This window comes from Hyperolius riggenbachi, chromosome 10, assembly GCF_040937935.1.
Source record: "Hyperolius riggenbachi isolate aHypRig1 chromosome 10, aHypRig1.pri, whole genome shotgun sequence".
NCBI classification, from domain to species: domain Eukaryota; kingdom Metazoa; phylum Chordata; class Amphibia; order Anura; family Hyperoliidae; genus Hyperolius; species Hyperolius riggenbachi.
Window position 1 is genome coordinate 215,041,649 of NC_090655.1, and position 18,664 is coordinate 215,060,312.

Genomic DNA, 18,664 nt, shown 5'->3' on the forward strand with positions numbered 1-18,664 from the left:
GTTTCCTACTATTGGACATTAAATCATTTTCTATTCCATTTATCATTCTCAAAATGCATAACTGATTCAGTAAATCAGCTCAGCTGAAAGCATTACAAGCGGACTCTGTATCATTACTTTTAGACAGATGTTCTAGTAACACTCATTAACAGTTCATCACACATTCCAATATCTCTATGAAGCCCCCCCCCCCCCCCCCTTCATAAAGAAACTCACCGGAAGGTGCGGCCCGATCGGCCTGATATCGCTTCTGGGGTACAAGGCCACCCAACTGCCTCCACCGGCAACTCCGGCTGCTTACTGTCATGTTATTATGGGGTTCTTTAAATATTGCTACCAAGTCTAACATGACTGTAATATGCCATTTGCCCAACTGAATGCTAGGACACTCTCATTATGTTAATATGGATTCTTGCATAATGTATAAATATTCATGAGAAACAGAAAAAGTTATGCGTTAGAGGAAGAGTTTGTGTGTTATATACATTGAGCACTGCTAGTAATTTTGTGGTGATATCTCTGTAGCATTACTATTGCTTGGCTAAGCATCATTATGAATGTGGGGGTGGGGGTTGCAGAGGCAGAGCTGAATGAATATGCTGCAATCTACAGCTTCAAAGGTCTGTGGTACAGGAAGTAGCTCATGAAGTGATTTCAGACCAGATAATTAAAGTTTTATTTATTTGGCATTAGCTAAAGAGCCTCAGGAGTTTTGCTTAGGAGTAACTAAGCTGACTAAGGAGGAGCATGCTGACTATGGATTGATCAGTACAACATCCACAGATTCTGCCTTTGAAGCCTCCTGGATCCTGTCGCCATTGAATCTCTGTATGGCTCAAGGTACAGCTCAAGGCTTTGTGTCATGTGGTTAAATAGTGCTCATCATAACACGGCCCAATATCTGTAGGCTGCCGGCATGTACCCCCAGCTGGATAAGCTTTGGGCACCATAAAAGCTGTTGTCACCACTAGAGATGGCCCGAACGGTTCGCCGGTGAACGGTTCCCGGCAAACTTCCGGTGGTTTGCGTTCGCCATCTAAGGCGAACTTTTTCGGAAGTTCAGTTCGCCCCCATAATGCACCATTAGGGTCAACTTTGACCCTCTACATCACAGTCAGCAGGCACATTGTAGCCAATAAGGCTACACTCCCTCCTGGAGCCACTCCCCCCTTATAAAAGACAGGCACCGCCGGCCATTACTCTCACTCGTGTGCCTGCACTAATTATAGATGGGACAGGTGTTGTAGAGTCTCTCATAGGGAAAGATTAGTTAGGCTCTTGTAGGCTTGTTATCTTGCTCCTTGCTGATTCTTATTGCTAAAATAGCACCCCACAACAGCTCATTTGAGAGCTAATCTTGTTCTTGTGATTTTTTTTTTTTTGTGTGCCCCACTGACACTTGTGTTGCATAGACAGCCTTGCTAATTCATACTGTGTGTGTGCCACTGCCAGCCAGGCCTAGCACATTCAGTGACTACCTGTGTGTGTGACAGGTACACATTGTAATACCCTGTACTGCATATACCTACCTGTTGTGTTCAGTGCACCCACCTCATCACTGCATATACCTACCTGGTGTGTTCAGTGCACCCACCTCATCACTGCATATACCTACCTGTTGTGTTCAGTGCACCCACCTCATCACTGCATATACATATCTGTAGTGTTCAGTGCACCCACCTACCTACGTGAGTGCATGCAGTGTGATATACCACTCCGTGCATACTTGTTAACTGCACCTGTGTGACTGCACATTGTATTAGCCATTACCCGTGGTCGCTCACAATGGCAGACTTGCCCTCCATAAAAGATTCTCATTACAAGTAATACAGTCTATGAGTGTCATCTACAGCAGGGCCTCGAAAGTCCTCCTGTATTGTTATTTTTGGTCACTACCTCGGGATGTGCATGCCATGCCTACTGCCTTCCTTGGATGTGTGGTAGCTGTTCCTGCTCCTTTGCCCAGAGCGTGCCTGCTGCCTTCCTTGGATGTGCGGTGGGGGTAGCCAGTTCTCAGGCTCCCACTCCGGACCGGAATCGAACCGTGATTCCCCGTCCATTACCCGTGGTCACTCGCAATGGCAGACTTGCATAACAGATTCTTGTTACAGGCAGTGGACAGCCAGCAGATAAAGTAATTAAAAAAAATAGATGTAAGCTTTAACTATGTTAGAGAAAGAACCATGGAAAGTTGATAAGGCAGTCAGACATTACCTGACATCACTGAGTGAGGAAGAGCAATCTGGCCATGGTGCATAACCAGTCCAGCACGGCCGTCACTATGCAAACAGCTGTTTGCGGTGCGTTACACACTGAGTTTGGTGTGGCAGTGTGAAGCAGTACTCTCCCTGATTGATGTATACACATGCAAGATCTTTTAAAGCACTTTAGGCCTGCAATTTAGCATTCAATGTGAATTCTGCCCTTAAAACGCTGCTTTGTGTCCAATCCGGATTTTCCCCCAGGACTTTTGGCATGTATCCCACTCTGCCATGCCTTTCCCCAGGTGTTAGACCCCTTGAAACATCTTTTCCATCACTTTTGTGGCCAGCATAATTTTTTCTAGTTTTTTCAAAGTTCGCCTCCCCATTGAAGTCTATTGCAGTTCGCGAAAGTTCACACGAACCGCACCTTCGCGGTAGGTTCGCGAACCTAAAATCGGAGGTTCGGGCCATCTCTAGTCACCACCTGATAGTTGCATTCCAAACCCCTAGCATTGGTACCATGGCTGTAATAAACATGAACAGCAGGAGGTTCCAGACAGCAGTCGTGCAGCCCACACTGTGTCCAATACACAACTAGGACAGCACGGTTTTCAACCCAGACACCTCTGATTTTTTTTTTAAACAAAAGTAAGCTATTGTAGTGGCATAATAGCTAGTGGTGCATAATTCTGTGGGCCCTGGTGGTGGGAACACAGACAGCAAAAGTTAAAGCAGCGGCAGGAGGAGGAGTAGTGACGTGTGGCAGCAGGCAATGTAACAGGCCATGGTACCTAGCGTTGGTACCACGGCTGTAATAAACATGAACAGCAGGAGGTTTCAGACAGCAGTCTGCACGACTGCTGGGATTGTCATGCGGGAGAAATAGTGGCGGCTTGGGATTTGCCACTCCGGGATCCCGTACTGTAGGAGTGTTCTTATGTCACTCCCCTCCTGCACAAAGGAGTATGGCAGGAGCTGGGAGCACATGGCCCGGGCAACCAACCCGTTCAGCACCTGGATGTGCCTGTTGGTGGGAGGCAGAACCTTGGTCACACTGGGAAATGACTTGCTGAGAAGGGTCTGGTGGCAGCGTTTGGCTGCCCGGGGGGAAGCAGTGTCTTTCTGTGCTCCTGCTGCTGATGCTGCATGAGAAGGAGGGTGGGATGCTGCTGCTGCTGCTGCTGCTGCTGAAGGCTATGCAGTGGCTGTCTGGCTCTGACCACTGCCTGCGCCACTGTCCCTCAGCCTCACAAACTCAGTGTAGGCCTCAAAATGTTTGCTCTGCAAGTGGGTCTGCAGGCACGAGGTACCTAACTTGTTCAGATCGCGACCTCTGCTCAGGCTGACACCGCAACTCATCGTCATCGCACAGAGTGAAATACCGCCAGACCTCAGATTTTAACTTGCCCTTTTTGCTTGAGGGCTAAGGAGTTTTTTTGCCTTTGGACTTGGAGGGCTGTTTTTTTCCCTTTACTTGGAGGAGGTTTGGTGCTGGTGGTAGCGGCTGAAGCAGCAGGCTGTGAGCAGCAGGCTGTGGCTCCTGCCTTCCACGCCCTGTGCCGGCCGCAATGCTGCTGCCGCGCCTCTGTGCCTGAGATGCCTCCTCCTCCGATGACGAGCTGCCTTCACTCAACTGTGGTGGTAGCACATAGGGACGGTCCCCCACCTCATCATCATCATCCCCAAACATCTCCTCTGAGCCCCCCAACCAAATTTTCTGCCCCAACATTGCCTTCATCAGGCCCCTCCTCCTCCTCATGAAATTTTTGTTGTTCTGCACCAACAACAAACTCCTCCACCTCATACTCCTCCTCCTTGCATGCCCCCATCATCTCCTCCTCAAACTGTTCCACGACATCCCTCAAAACGCTCGCAGTCCCTGGGGTGAAGAGCGAGCTCAGTGAGGGCAGGCTGGTCGCTGGGTTCGACGTGACCTCAAGCGGTGGTGGAGGCCTGCTGCGGACCGGAGTGCTGGTGGTGGTGGCACTGGTCTCGCTGGTGCTGGAGGTCTGGCTGGAAACGGTGGCTTGCTGCTCCTCCATCATTTCCATGACAGCCTCTGACTGACTCTCTGCAATGGGCTGGGGCGAAGACCCGTCTCAAAGATGGGCGCAACACGCTGCTCTTGTGCCTCTGCTGCCTCCTCCACAACTCTGCGGTCTGTGGCTGGCGGTGGACCTGTGGTGCTGGCAGTGGCTGCAGCAATGGCGCTGGTGGTGCCTCGCCCTCTACCTCTCCCAGTCATTGTGCAATAATATAGAAATACAATCATAAAAAATATATATATATATATATACAGTGGCGTAGCTACAAACCTCTGGGCCCCGATGCGGAATCTGGATGTGGGCCCCCCCCACGGCAACAACAGCCCCCCCTCCCCCGGCAACACCCGACGCACACACATATCCGAATCCCTATAGCCAGCTATAGGTCCCCCCCAGTATAGGTAGCCAGGCATAGGTACGCCAGTATAGTTGCCCCCGGTATAGGTTAGCCAGGTAGGTGCCTCCAGCATAGGTAGCCAGTATAGTTGCCCCCAGTATAGGTTAGATAGGCAGGCGCCGCCAGTACAGGTTAGCTAGGTGGGTGCCTCTAATATAGGTAGCCAGAATAGTTGCCCCCAGCATAGGTTAGATAGGTAGGTGCCCCCAGTATAGGTTAGTTAGGTAGGTGCCTCCAATATAGGTAGCCAGTATAGTTGCCACCTGTATAGGCTAGCTAGGTGCCCCGAATACAGGTTAGACAATTAAGTGCCCCCAGGTTAGATAGGTAGGTGCCCCCCAGTATAGGTTAGATTAGGTAGCTGCCCCCCAGTATAGGTTAGATGAGGTAGGTGCCCCCCAGGATAGGTTAGGTAGCTGCCCCCCAGGATAGATTAGGTAGCTTTCCCCCAGGATAGGTTAGAGTAGGTAGCTGCCCCCCAGGATAGGTTAGGTAGGTAGCTGGCCCCCCAGGATAGGTTAGGTAGGTAGCTGCCCCCCCCAGGATAGGTTAGGTAGGTAGCTGGCCCCCCAGGATAGGTTAAGTAGGTAGCTGCCCCCCCCCAGGATAGGTTAGGTAGCTGCCCCCCCAGGATAGGTTAGGTAGCTGCCTCCTCAGGATAGCTTAGGTAGGTAGCTGCCCCCCAGGATAGGTTAGGTAGGTAGCTGGCCCCCCAGGATAGGTTAGGTAGGTAGCTGGCCCCCCAGGATAGGTTAGGTAGGTAGCTGGCCCCCCAGGATAGGTTAGGTAGGTAGCTGGCCCCCCAGGATAGGTTAGGTAGGTAGCTGGCCCCCCAGGATAGGTTAGGTAGGTAGCTGGCCCCCCCAGGATAGGTTAGGTAGGTAGCTGGCCCCCCAGGATAGGTTAGGTAGGTAGCTGGCCCCCAGGATAGGTTAGGTAGGTAGCTGGCCCCCCAGGATAGGTTAGGTAGGTAGCTGGCCCCCCAGGATAGGTTAGGTAGGTAGCTGGCCCCCAGGATAGGTTAGGTAGGTAGCTGGCCCCCCAGGATAGGTTAGGTAGGTAGCTGGCCCCCCAGGATAGGTTAGGTAGGTAGCTGGCCCCCCAGGATAGGTTAAAGTAGGTAGCTGGCCCCCCAGGATAGGTTAGGTAGGTAGCTGGCCCCCCAGGATAGGTTAGGTAGGTAGCTGGCCCCCAGGATAGGTTAGGTAGGTAGCTGGCCCCCCAGGATAGGTTAGGTAGGTAGCTGGCCCCCCAGGATAGGTTAGGTAGGTAGCTGGCCCCCCAGGGTAGGTTAGGTAGGTAGCTGGCCCCCCAGGGTAGGTTAGGTAGGTAGCTGGCCCCCCAGGGTAGGTTAGGTAGGTAGCTGGCCCCCCAGGATAGGTTAGGTAGGTAGCTGGCCCCCCAGGATAGGTTAGGTAGGTAGCTGGCCCCCCAGGATAGGTTAGGTAGGTAGCTGGCCCCCCAGGATAGGTTAGGTAGGTAGCTGGCCCCCCAGGATAGGTTAGGTAGGTAGCTGGCCCCCCAGGATAGGTTAGGTAGGTAGCTGGCCCCCAGGATAGGTTAGGTAGGTAGCTGGCCCCCCAGGATAGGTTAGGTAGGTAGCTGGCCCCCCAGGATAGGTTAGGTAGGTAGCTGGCCCCCCAGGATAGGTTAGAAAGGTAGCTGGCCCCCCCAGGGTAGGTTAGGTAGATAGCTGCCCCCCAGGATAGGTTAGGTAGGTAGGTAGGTCGCTAGCTGCCCTCTCCCTCCCTTCCTCTCCCCCTCAGATGCAGAGTGCGCAGCGCACGGAAGCGCTGTAGGCAGAACTCACCTCCGTCCCTGCGCCGCTGGTCTCCTCCCGCTCTGTATAGATGTTGTTACACACTGCTTCCTGTTTAGCCGGAAGCAGTGTGTAACAGCATCTATGCAGAGCGGGAGGAGACCAGCGGCGCTTGGAACGCAGGCAGGTGAGTTCTGCCTACAGCGCTTCCGTGCGCCGCGCACTCTGCATCTGAGGGGGGGGGGGCCCGGGGAGAGGTCGGGCTGCCCTCCCCACGGCTGCAGCTCCCCCCTCCCAATAACGCACGCAGGGATCTCCGAGATGAGTCCAAACGGACATGGGCCCCCCGGGCCCCTCCCCCGCCTCTTCAGGAGCCGGGCCCGGTCGCCGAGGCGACCGTTGCGACCACAGGCCCTACGCCCCTGTATATATATATATATATATATATATGTATATATATATATATAGCGGGAAAGGCTGTAAACTTTAATAAAGAGTCTGGGTTGGTGGTGAGTGATAAAAAAAATGTAAAGTAACTAACACACTACTGCAGCTGCGGCACTAAATAAACTGACAGACTAGCAGTGCAAATTAAGTAAACTAGTAGTGAACACAACAACTAACTATAATCCCTAAACTACCTAAGCTAGTAGTAGGCTAAGGCTACCTAGGCTAGCAGGCCTAGCCGGGACACAGACCTAACACTAGCCTAGCACAGTATGCAGTATATACACTACACTAGCTGACTGAACTATAACAATCAAATCACTATCTATCTATAAATCAATACAACCAATGTGTAATAAAAGTGGTTAGAATGTAAAACGCTGGGTTTAACAATAGGAAAGCACTTGCTAAGACACACAGCAGCACTGGAGATGCTCTCAGTACCGCAGAGTCACAAGCAAGGACGGGCTCCTTAAGATGGCTGCTGCCTTATATAGAGGAGGGGAGGGCCAGGCTCCCCTCATCTGATTGGTTGCTAGGGCCTCGGCTGGGGGTCTTCTAATTGGACCGATGACGTCATCCCCTGGATACCGAAATCCGGATTCGTGATCACGGTGATCACGGCCGAATTCGGCCGAATTTGAGCGTCACTATCCGGATACATTCGTATTCGGGATCGGTATCGATCTTCGAATTCGAATTTGAGTCTGGATTCATGAAAAACAACCCGTGATCACGGGTAAATTCGAATTGGCGAATAGTGATGAGCAACCCTGCTGGCCACTAGAGTCAGACATTCTTTGGTCCAGTACTGATCAGCCAAGCTAAAACTGTAGAGAATTTTATTCATTGCTATTGCACTGGTCAGTTAATAAATGCTACCGATTACCTAAGCACTTTACATTTAATCATGGATCTGTCAGACACTCACCTATCCAGCACCAGGAGATGCACCTGATCCTTTTAAGAGCAGACCTGAACAGTCATATTCCTTTTTGGCTCAGCGCAACATACCCATGGTTGGGTATGTGTATGCCCGGCCCTGCGTCTTACTACATGGAGACCACAGAAGAGTAATTAAAGTGAAAGTGTACTTGAGAAGGAGGTGGGGGAAAATTCATACATACCTGGGACTTCCTCCAGTCCCCTTCAGAACTTTAGTTCCCTCGCCATCCTCCAATGCTGCCTTGATCCTCCACTAGAGTTCTCTGAAATTTCTCCAGTTGGGGTCAGTCTCCCCCATTGTGCTTCTGTCACCGGGATCACCGGGAGCATTCTGGGCCTGTGCAGTAGTACTGCACTAGCACACTACACTCCTGGTAACGAAAGTGTGATGGGTGCGCATGTGGCCAAGCCACACATGTGCAATACGCCCAGGCTGAAGAAATCTCAGAGGACTCCAGCAGAAGAAAGCCTCCTAAGCCAGAAGATGTACATGATAAGAAGATTAACCTACCTCATGTACAGAAGTGAAAACTGAATGTCCTTTGTTTTTCAAAACAAAAAACTCACCTAAGGAGAGGGAAGGAGATACTCACCTAAGGAGAGGGAAGGCTCTGGGTCCTAGAAAGCTTTCCCGTTACCCCTACAGTGCCAATGTTCCAGTGCTGGATGCCCCGTTAGCAATCTCTGACCGATAAGTCAGAGACTGCTCACTTCTGGTGCTGTGGGAGGCTTAGGCAATCTTCAGGAGCCCGAGTGCTCCCAAACATGCATTCTCACGCACTCATGCATGCGCAGTATGCAGTGGCCTACTTTGGGAGCAGATTCCCGAATCCCGAAGATTCTCGAAGCCTCCCACAGCGGGGGAAGTGAGCAGTCTCTGACCCATTGGTTGGAGACTGCTAATGGGGGATCCAGCACTGGAACATGGTCACCATAGGAGGAACAGGAAGGCTCTATATGACCCAGAGCCTACCCTCTCCTTAGGTGAGTATCTGTTTTTTTGTTTTTAAAATAGCTTCAGATTCTCTATAAAGCAGATCTGAGATGAAAAACTAACTATAAAAAGTAACTTGTCTATATATCTTATCTAAAGTTTAGATTTTCTTAGTTTACACAGCAAGGGCTCGATTCACAAAGCGGTGCTAACCCAGTTAGAGACTTTAGGGGCTTGATTCAGTAAACGGTGCTAATCCAGTTAGCACGCCTAAAGACTTCGGGCGTGATAACTAGGGTGCTAACTGGGTCAGCACCGTTTACTAAATTTACATCGCGCGCAAAGTCCCACACTGAAAACTTTGCGTGCCCACAGCGTGGTGTGCGCGAAATGTCGCATCGCGGTGCGACGAAAACGGTGCATTGATGCGCCTATAGGCGCATCGGGTGCGCTGTTTTCGTAGTGCGTGCGCAAAGTTTTGCGTGCGGCACTGTGCGTGCGATGTGAATTTAGTAAAGGGTGCTAACCCAGTTAGCACCCTAGGGGCCTGATTCACAAAGCGGTGCTAACAGTTAGCACCCTGGTGAAAAGCCCCTTATCATGCCTGGGGCTCGATTCACAAAGCGGTGATAACCCAGTTATCACGCCTAAAAGACTTTAGGCGTGATAACCTTTGCACCACTGAGTTATCACCGATTTTTGCTCTAACTCGCGCGAAGTCCCATAGGGCTTAATGGGAGCTTCGCGCGAAGCGGGGACGCTGCGCGCGCGCGTGCGCGGTTGCGCGCGGCAAATTCGCGCGAGTTGCTTCTTATCATGCCTAAAGTGAGTTTAGGCGTGATAAGGGGCTTTTCACTGGCGTGCAAACACTTTGCACCGCTTTGTGAATCAAGCCCCTAAACTCAGTTTAGGCATGATAAGTTTAGGTGTGATAAGTTTAGGTGTGATAAGTTTAGGCATGATAAGTTTAGGTGTGATAAGTTTAGGCATGATAAGTTTAAGCGCCAACTGCGTTAGCACCGCAGTGCACAGCTGATCAAAAGTTTTGCGCTAGCAAAGACTGGTGCACTTCGTATAAAGTTTAATGGCGCTGCTTTGCGTGCGGGACTTTGCAAGCGATCTAAACTTATCTAAACTTAGCATGCCTAAACTTATCACACCTAAACTTATCATGCCTAAACTTATCACACCTTGGGCTCGATTCACAAAGCGGTGCTAACCCAGTAAGAGACTTTAGGCATGATAACCATTGCACCACTCTGGTGAAAAGCCAGTTTAGGGCCTCGATTCACAAAGCGGTGATAACCCAGTTATCACGCCTAAAAGACTTTAGGCGTGATGACCTTTTCACCACTGAGTTATCACCGCTTTTTCCTGCTCTTCGCGCGAAGTTACCGCGCGTTCGCGCGTTCGCGCGTGAGAGCGCGCGCAAAGTCCCATAGGGTTTAATGGGAGCTTCGCGCGAAGCGTCGGGTGCTGCACGCGCACTTACGCGCGTACGCGCGTACGCGCGGTAACTTTGCGCGAGTTTCTTCTTATCACGCCTAAAGTGAGTTTAGGCGTGATAAGGGGCTTTTCACTGGCATGCAAACACTTTGCACCGCTTTGTGAATCAAGCCCTAGGTGTGATAAGTTTAGGCATGATAAGTTTAGGGGCTTGATTCACAAAGCGGTGATAACCCAGTTATCACGCCTAAAAGACTTTAGGCGTGATGACCTTTTCACCACTGAGTTATCACCGCTTTTTCCTGCTCTTCGCGCGAAGTCCCATAGGGTTTAATGGGAGCTTCGCGCGAAGCGTCGGGTGCTGCACGCGCACTTACGCGCGTACGCGCGGTAACTTCGCGCGAGTTTCTTCTTATCACGCCTAAAGTGAGTTTAGGCGTGATAAGGGGCTTTTCACTGGCGTGCAAACACTTTGCACCGCTTTGTGAATCAAGCCCCTAAACTTATCATGCCTAAACTCAGTTTAGGCATGATAAAGGGCTTTTCACCAGGGTGCTAACTGTTAGCACCGCTTTGTGAATCAGGCCCCTAAACTGGCTTTTCACCAGAGTGGTGCAATGGTTATCATGCCTAAAGTCTCTAACTGGGTTAGCATCGCTTTGTGAATCGAGCCCCTTAGGCGTGATAACCATTGCACCATGCTGGTGAAAAGCCAGTTTAGGCGTGATAAGTTTAGGCATGCTAAGTTTAGATAAGTTTAGATCGCGCGCAAAGTCCCACACGCAAAGCAGCGCCATTAAATTCTATGCGAAGTGCACCAGACTTTGCTAGCGCAAAACTTTTGATCAGCTGTGCACTGCGGTGCTAACCCAGTTGGTGCTTAAACTTATCATGCCTAAACTTATCACGCCTAAACTTACCATGCCTAAACGTATCACACCTAAACTTATCATGCCTAAACTGAGTTTAGGCATGATAAAGGGCTTTTCACCAGCGTGCTAACTGTTAGCACCGCTTTGTGAATCAGGCCCCAAATCTAGCTGCAAGCAGCTTCAACAGAATATGATTATTTCTTCCTGTGATACAATGACAACAGCCATGTTGTTTGTAAACATTACACACAGGCAAGCTGATCTTCATCTCCAGCCTGTAAAAACCTAATTCCCCCTCCTCCTCCCTCCTACCCTCTGCCTTTGAAATCTCTGGATAGTAACACCTCCCCCTCCTCCTGCCCAGGCTGAGCTCCCATAAGCCCTTGCTACTGTCTGAAAATGCCAAGGCACTCTGAAAAGCTGTGGGCGAGGCTTGTTTAGTTTATAGGGAATTAGAGTATTAAGACAAAAAAAAACAAAAGTATTTAGCTTAAAGAGGAACTCCAGTGAAAATAATATAGTAAAAAAAGTGCTTCATTTTTTACCATAATTATGTATAAATGATTTAGTCAGTGTTTGCTCATTGTAAAATCTTTCCTCTCCCAGATTCACATTCTGACATGTATTACATGGTGACATTGTTACTGTGGGCAGGTTATGTAGCTGCTGCTAGCTGTTTTGGCTGTTAGAGACAGCTGTAAACAGCCATTTCCTGTCTGTGAACATTGTTACATTGTGGTAGTTTGCCCAGAGTACCGCGGTACTCAGAGCTTCTTGTGGGAGGGGTTTCAGCACAAAATCAGTCATACAGCGCCCCCTGATGGTCTGTTTGTGAAAATGATTATATTTCTCATGTAAAAGGGGGTATCAGCTACTAATTGGGATAAAGTTCAATTCTAGGTTGGAGTTTCTCTTTAAGGAATGCCTTATAAGCAATATGAAAGGAACACAATTATGCAATGAGTAAAAGTTTATTTCGGATCCACTTTAAGTGACAGCTACAGTACATAGGAAAAAAGTAAACTACAGTGCATTCCATTCTAATGGTGGCCATACATGGTACAATTTTTTTATACAATTTTACCATTACTATGTAGTATAAGGGTAAATTAAGTGAACATACTGAAAGGATAATTTAGGCAGTTCCCTTATATTACATAGAAATGGTAAGATTGTATGAAAAAAGTGTACCATGTATGGCCACCATAAGACAAATCTACATTTTATATGTACAGTTTTTTTTTTTAAATACAGTTTTTTTTATGACAGTAATCCATTAAAGTGACACTAAAGTGAATAAAAACTTAGGATATAACAAATTGTAAGTGTAGTACAGATAATGAATACAGCATTAGTAGCAAAGAAAAGAGTCTCATTTTTATTTTCAGTTATATAGCTTTTTTTATTATTATTAACATTGCACCCTTTTTATCGTATGTGCAATTTACAAACCACACTCTGTATTTTAAACGATGAAACAGAGCAGAGCTAATGATCCTTTGAACTTTCCTGCAGTAAAGACATTATCTGAAGCTGTCTATCGCTGTTTCTTTGATATAAAAGTGCTCCAGAAATGAGCACTTTAGCCGACCAAGTTGGGCCAAAGAGCTAAAGGAAGCTCTTTTGCATAGATAACTGAAGGGGGTTATTGTTTTCTATACTTAAATAGATAGCTGGAGGGATAGATACTGTATCTTATTATACCAGATGGCAAAATGGTTCCTAGAAAATTAGATTTCTGCAGCTAAATATTCAAGTAAACAGCAGAGCTGAAGGAGTTAAATGCAGGTGTAATGTTTGAGGCTACTGTTGTTGGGGTCTGCATCATCATACTGGTCTGCTGGAAATCTGTACTTAAGGAAATGGCTGGAGAAGGGGGTCCTGGCCAGGCAATTTAAAGAGAAACTCCGACCAAAAATTGAACTTCATCCCAATCAGTCGCTGATACCCCCTTTTACATGAGAAATCTATTCCTTTTCACAAACAGACCATCAGGGGGCGCTGTATGGCTGATATTGTGGTGAAACCCCTCCCACAAGTAACCCCTCCCACAAGAAAAGTTCAAACTTTTGGCAGTTTCCTGTCTGTGAACCTTGCTGCATTGTGGGAAATAGCTGTTTACAGCTGTTTCCAACTGCCAAAAACCATGCAGCAGCTTCATCACCTGCCAACAGTAAAATGTTCACTGGAGTTCCTCTTCAACAGTGTGTGTGTGTATATAAAGGAAAGTTATTGCATAGTGCTTTTAAGAAATAATTCAGTTGTAAAGTCGAAGTGTGCTTTCTGTCATTTGATTAGAGCAGGTTTTAAAACTGAGGATCACTGGCCCATATGCACTGCAATTCACTTTTTCTCCTGAGATTTCTACTAGGTGATATTTTCACACCTTGTGAATAAAATGTATTTTATACCACTTACAAATCATGATCAGCATGAATTTTGCAAGATTTAATTTTGCAAATAAATGTGCAATTGTGATGCAAAGTCTTCATGCAAAATGCTGTTAAAAAATGTAATTAATTTAGTCTGTAATTGTAATCATTTTTGTGTAATTTTGGGCAGGCTTTAATTGTTTGTTGTAAAGCCCCATCCATGCTAAAGTACATGCAACATTGCTATATTTGTTAAAGAGACACTGAAGCGAAAAAAAAAATGATGATATTATGATTTGTATGTGTAGTACAGCTAAGAAATAAAACATTAAGATCAGATACATCAGTCTAATTGTTTCCAGTACAGGAAGAGTTGAGAAACTCCAGTTGTTATCTCTATGCAAACAAGCCATTCAGCTCTCCGACTAAGTTAGTCGTGCAGAGGGCTGTTATCTGACTTTTATTATCTCAACTGTAAGTGAACTGTTTACTTTTTCTCTGCTAGAGGAGAGGTCATTAGTTCACAGACTGCTCTGAAAGACTCATTTTGAATGCTGAGTGGTGTGTAATCTGCACATATTATAGAATGATGCAATGTTAGAAAAAACACTATATACCTGAAAATAAAAGTATGAGAATATTTTCTTTGCTGCTAATCTTCTAGTAATTATTCATAGTACACAACCAATTCACTATATCATATTTTTTTTTTTCGCTTCAGTATCTCTTTAAGAGTTACAAGTTACACAAGTTACAAAAAATAATAATTTTTCAAAAAGACCTTGTAGTTTTTGAGAAAATCGATTTTGAAAATGTAAAGAAAAAATGGTTTTTAAACTGTAACTTTTCTGAATTAAAAAAAAAAACATTTGTCTTTGCATATTTAAAATGTTTTGTCCCAAAAACTTTAAGGTTTAAAAAAAAAAATCACTTTACCCACTATACATCTTAACATATGTTGCAATTTTGGTGAAAATAGCATAAATGGGAGCTTTGCTATTCACCACCAGGGATGGCCCAGCCTTGGAGAACTCATGGAGAAGTACATGATCAGTTTGATCAGCTGATAGATGTGTAAGGCTCTGATTTGCTGGTCATGATCATGTGTTATACCAGGAAGTCATCACAGCAAATCAGAGGCTTACAAATCTATCAGCTGATCAAACTGATAATGTGCTTCTCCATGAGTTCGCCTAGGCTGGGCCATCTCTATTCACCACTACAGTTGGCACAAAATGATACCCCCAAAAAAATATGGAAAATGTACACACAATTACAAAGGATAATACGAAATCAATTAAATTTACAAATCGTAGTTACGTAGAGGCGTAGTTGTAAAATTTTGCATGATCGTGATTAGCTGATTATGATCCTAACTACTTACAAACAAGACAATACAAAAAAAAAATACCAGTCACCAGGCTATCCTGCTGATCTCTTTGTTTGCAATAGTGTCTGAATCATACACCTGAAAAAAAGTGTGCAGTAAATCCAGTTAGACTTAAAGAGGAACTCCAGTGAAAATAATGCGGTAAAAAAAGTGCTTCATTTTTTACCATAATTATGTATAAATGATTTAGTCAGTGTTTGCTCATTTTAAAATCTTTCCTCTCCCCGATTTACATTCTGACATTTATTACATGGTGACATTTTTACTGTGGGCGGGTTATGTAGCTGCTGCTAGCTGTTTTGGCTGTTAGAGACAGCTGTAAACAGCTAATTCCTGTCTGTGAACATTGTTACATTGTGGCAGTTTGCCCAGAGTACCGCAGTACTCAGAGCTTCTTGTGGGAGGGGTTTCAGCACAAAATCAGTCATACAGCGCCCCCTGATGGTCTGTTTGTGAAAATCATTATATTTCTCATGTAAAAGGGGGTATCAGCTACTGATTGGGATAAAGTTCAATTCTAGGTTGGAGTTTCTCTTTAAGTCAGAGCATAAATAAAATGGTGCATGAGTCATGATGCTAACCGGTAACACAAAACTTAATTGCACAAAAAAGTATAGACATACATCCACAATTGCCTTTAAATTTGCCAGTAAGCCAGGCCAATACCTCATACACTAAAAAACAATAAAATTGACAAATTAGGTCTGCCACCAGCTTCAAAATCAATGCTGTCCCAGCAAACACCAAATAATGATCTATCATTAGCATGTTTTATCCATAAGGTTATATTAGCAGCACACTCATGCCGATGCAGTCATACACACTTTCATGCAAATTTGAGGCCATTTGTGGATGTAAGTCTATACCTTTTTGTGCAATAAAGTTTTGTATTACTTGTTAGCATTGTGACTAATGTTCAGTTTTATTTATGATCAGCGTTCTATCAAGTTAATTGCTACGTCTGATTTATTAGACTATGGTGGCAAACTGCACAATATTATTTGCTTAAGGCTGCTTACACACTAAGACGTTACAGGCGCACGTTAGTGCAGCCTGTAACGCAGCCCCACCGCACAGTAATGAAAAATCAATCAGCCCATTCACAGTGGGTTGCATTACATTGAAACGCAGCACATCCGTTGAGAGTGCTGCATGCTGTGCATTATGCGCGGCCAAGCCGCGTTAGACTGTGCGCACATGCTCAGTAGTGTTAGGGAGGAGTGGAGAGCGGCCAGGCACTGCTTAACTGTGTGGCGTGCAGTGTTTACTTCCTGGAGCGGCCGCTCTGTGCGGCGATTGGCCGGGCGGGACCACGTGATGCCGCATGCGTCCAAGAGTATGCATCACGGCATCACGGAAGCCAGAGTGAGCTGCACAACGCGGCTCACTCTGACGCCCACATCAGAGAGCACCAGGCGTTGCGTTAGGGGCACGTTATGTGCCCTATAACGTCCCCTATACGCAACGTCCTGGTGTGTAAGTAGCCTAAAGGTTTGGCTCACGTTTTCATGTCTTTCTATATTAGTATAGACTTCAGTCAGAGCACCTGATCCGCATGCTTGTTCAGGGTCTACGGCTAAAAGTATTAAAGGCAAAGGATCAGCAGGACAGCCAGGCAATATGCATTGTTTAAATGTAAATAAATATGGCAGCCTCTATGTCTCGTTTGCTTTAGGTTCCCTTCAAAAGGCATTTTCTGACAAGGGCCCATATGCAGTTCACTTTTTTTCACCTGAGTTATCTCCCAGGAGATAATTTTCATCTTCTCTTTAAACTACATTTTCCAAATTTTACAATTGAAAAAGTACCCAAAAGTTGGTTAAAAAGTGCTCTAAAATTTATTTTGAGCATTCTCTTGCTTGTTGGCGGCTTAAAAGGGCATTTTATGGCAAGTTGTGAAAATATCACCTAGGAGAAAACTGAGGGGAGTTTTGCATATGGGTCCAGTTGTCAATATCAGGCCTTTCAATCCACCAGCAAGCCAGTAAATGTTCAAAAAAATAAAGTTGAATTAAATACAAAAAAAAATAAAACCTTTTCACCATTTTTTTTAAAGAGAAGATGAAAAAATATAGGAGAAAGCTCAGGAGAAAAAGTGAATTGCATAAGGGCTAATGGTTCCTGCTCTGGGTACCTATCCATTCTGCACATACAGAAAAGTAGGAGATTAGGGGAATCTGTATTCCAAACTACTTTTGCTGTGGTTCCAAAAAGTTCAATGTGAGATATCAGTTCTGTTTTGAGTTTACTAGAATTAAAAAGACATGTGTATCAATGATGACTTACCCATGACACATGTGATTTTTCAATATCCTGTTTTCCTGGTTCCAGTTCTCCAGCCACACGCCGGTGTTCACAGTGAAAATCCCCCCTATAATGATATCACCATCCTGGGAATATTTATACTCAAATGTGTAATTCTTCGCAATGAGATGACACAGCCCAGCAGAGCTCTGCAGCTTAGATATGGATGGAAAAACAAATGGGATCAGCAGCCAGAATAACATGGAAAGCAAATTGCTGGAGAGGTCTTGCAATTCCTGAATCATATCCATCATTATCCCAATGCCTGACTGCTGACACTGCACAGAGGATGAGTAATGTGTGCTGCAGTCTGCTGACAGGAGTGCCAGTGACAGCCTCTGCCTGTCTGCAGAGGGGATTATATCATGTAGAATGGGACATTCATAGCATTGAAGACAAAGGAGACAAATTTACAGTGAAAGTACCAGAAAGACATAAAAAAACACAACTCACAGAGGATCATCCAAACAAAATATCTGGAAACTTATTTTACAAGTTACATTTATTGCAAAATTAACGAACAACTTTAAAAGAACATCTTCAGATGTTATTTTACCTTTCGAACATAGAAAAGAGTGTCATTCTTATTGAATGTGTATTTTTATTGCACTGAGATATTTTTCAGAGTGCTTTCCTGAGATTGTGTCCTTCAGAGGAGCTTACAATCTACTGTTCCTACCACAAGTCCAGGATAAGCTTATGGAGAGCCAATTAACCTAGTAAAATATGTTTTTCAATAATGCAAAGAAATCACAGCACCCATGGGGACCTTACACATCAGGGCCAGATTTACTATAAGGCACTGTAGGCATGTGTCTACAGGCGCCTGATAATGAAAGGTGGCTTGCTCTCCTCCCTGAGTGCCTCCCTCCTTCCCTATGCAGAGTCCTGATGAGAGTGTAAATGAGAAGTTACTCACCTGGCTCTAGGCATTTCACTGACGAGATCTCTCTTCAGCCAGGAGCTACATAATTTTGTAGTTCCTTTAGCTATCTTATACTTGGGGGCACCTCTAGCTACTTAAGACTGAGGGTACTTCTGGCTAGTGTTGATCGAACACCTAGGTATTCGGGCTTGGGTCGGCTCGGCCGAACATGGTCCAGATGTTCGGGATATTCGGCCGAACACCGAGCCTAATTGAAGTCAATGGGGACCCGAGCATGTCTGCTTTGCAGACCTGAAAAAACTTGCAAAATGAGGGAAACTTCTGCAAAATGGGTTGGAAATAGTGTGGTGGGGGCATTTACACATAGATCTTAGGCTCAGAATAAAAGCAGGAACTCATGTTTACAGAGCAGTGCACCAATTATACTTGACTGCCAATAAAACAAATAAAACTCCCCAAAAAAGGCATACGTGTATGGGGAAAAACTGCACGCTTAAGGCCAATGCAGTTTATCGCCATGCATTTATAAATGTTATACAAATGAGATCCTGGAAAGCTGTCCTAGTACCAATGGGACCGGCAACGCTAACCCAGCACAAAGGATGGAAGAGGAGGTACAGGAGAACAAGGCCACGCTTTGTGACACAACCCAGGCCTTGCATG

General features: G+C 46.0%; 1 protein-coding gene across 3 annotated transcripts in view; it reads right to left on the reverse strand.

Moving 5' to 3' along the window:
* LOC137534504 (extracellular calcium-sensing receptor-like) overlaps window positions 1–17,424 on the reverse strand; it is a 42,023-nt gene extending 24,599 nt beyond the window's left edge. For all 3 annotated transcript variants that reach the window (XR_011024362.1, XM_068256034.1, XM_068256033.1), the window contains exon 1: window positions 17,098–17,424. Coding sequence is in view for 1 of the 3 variants with exons in the window: in XM_068256033.1 (XP_068112134.1) it covers window positions 17,098–17,101 (4 nt within the window). In the remaining 2 variants the exon portion in view is untranslated. The remainder of the gene's footprint in view (window positions 1–17,097) is intronic.
* Window positions 17,425–18,664: the final 1,240 nt, after the last annotated feature.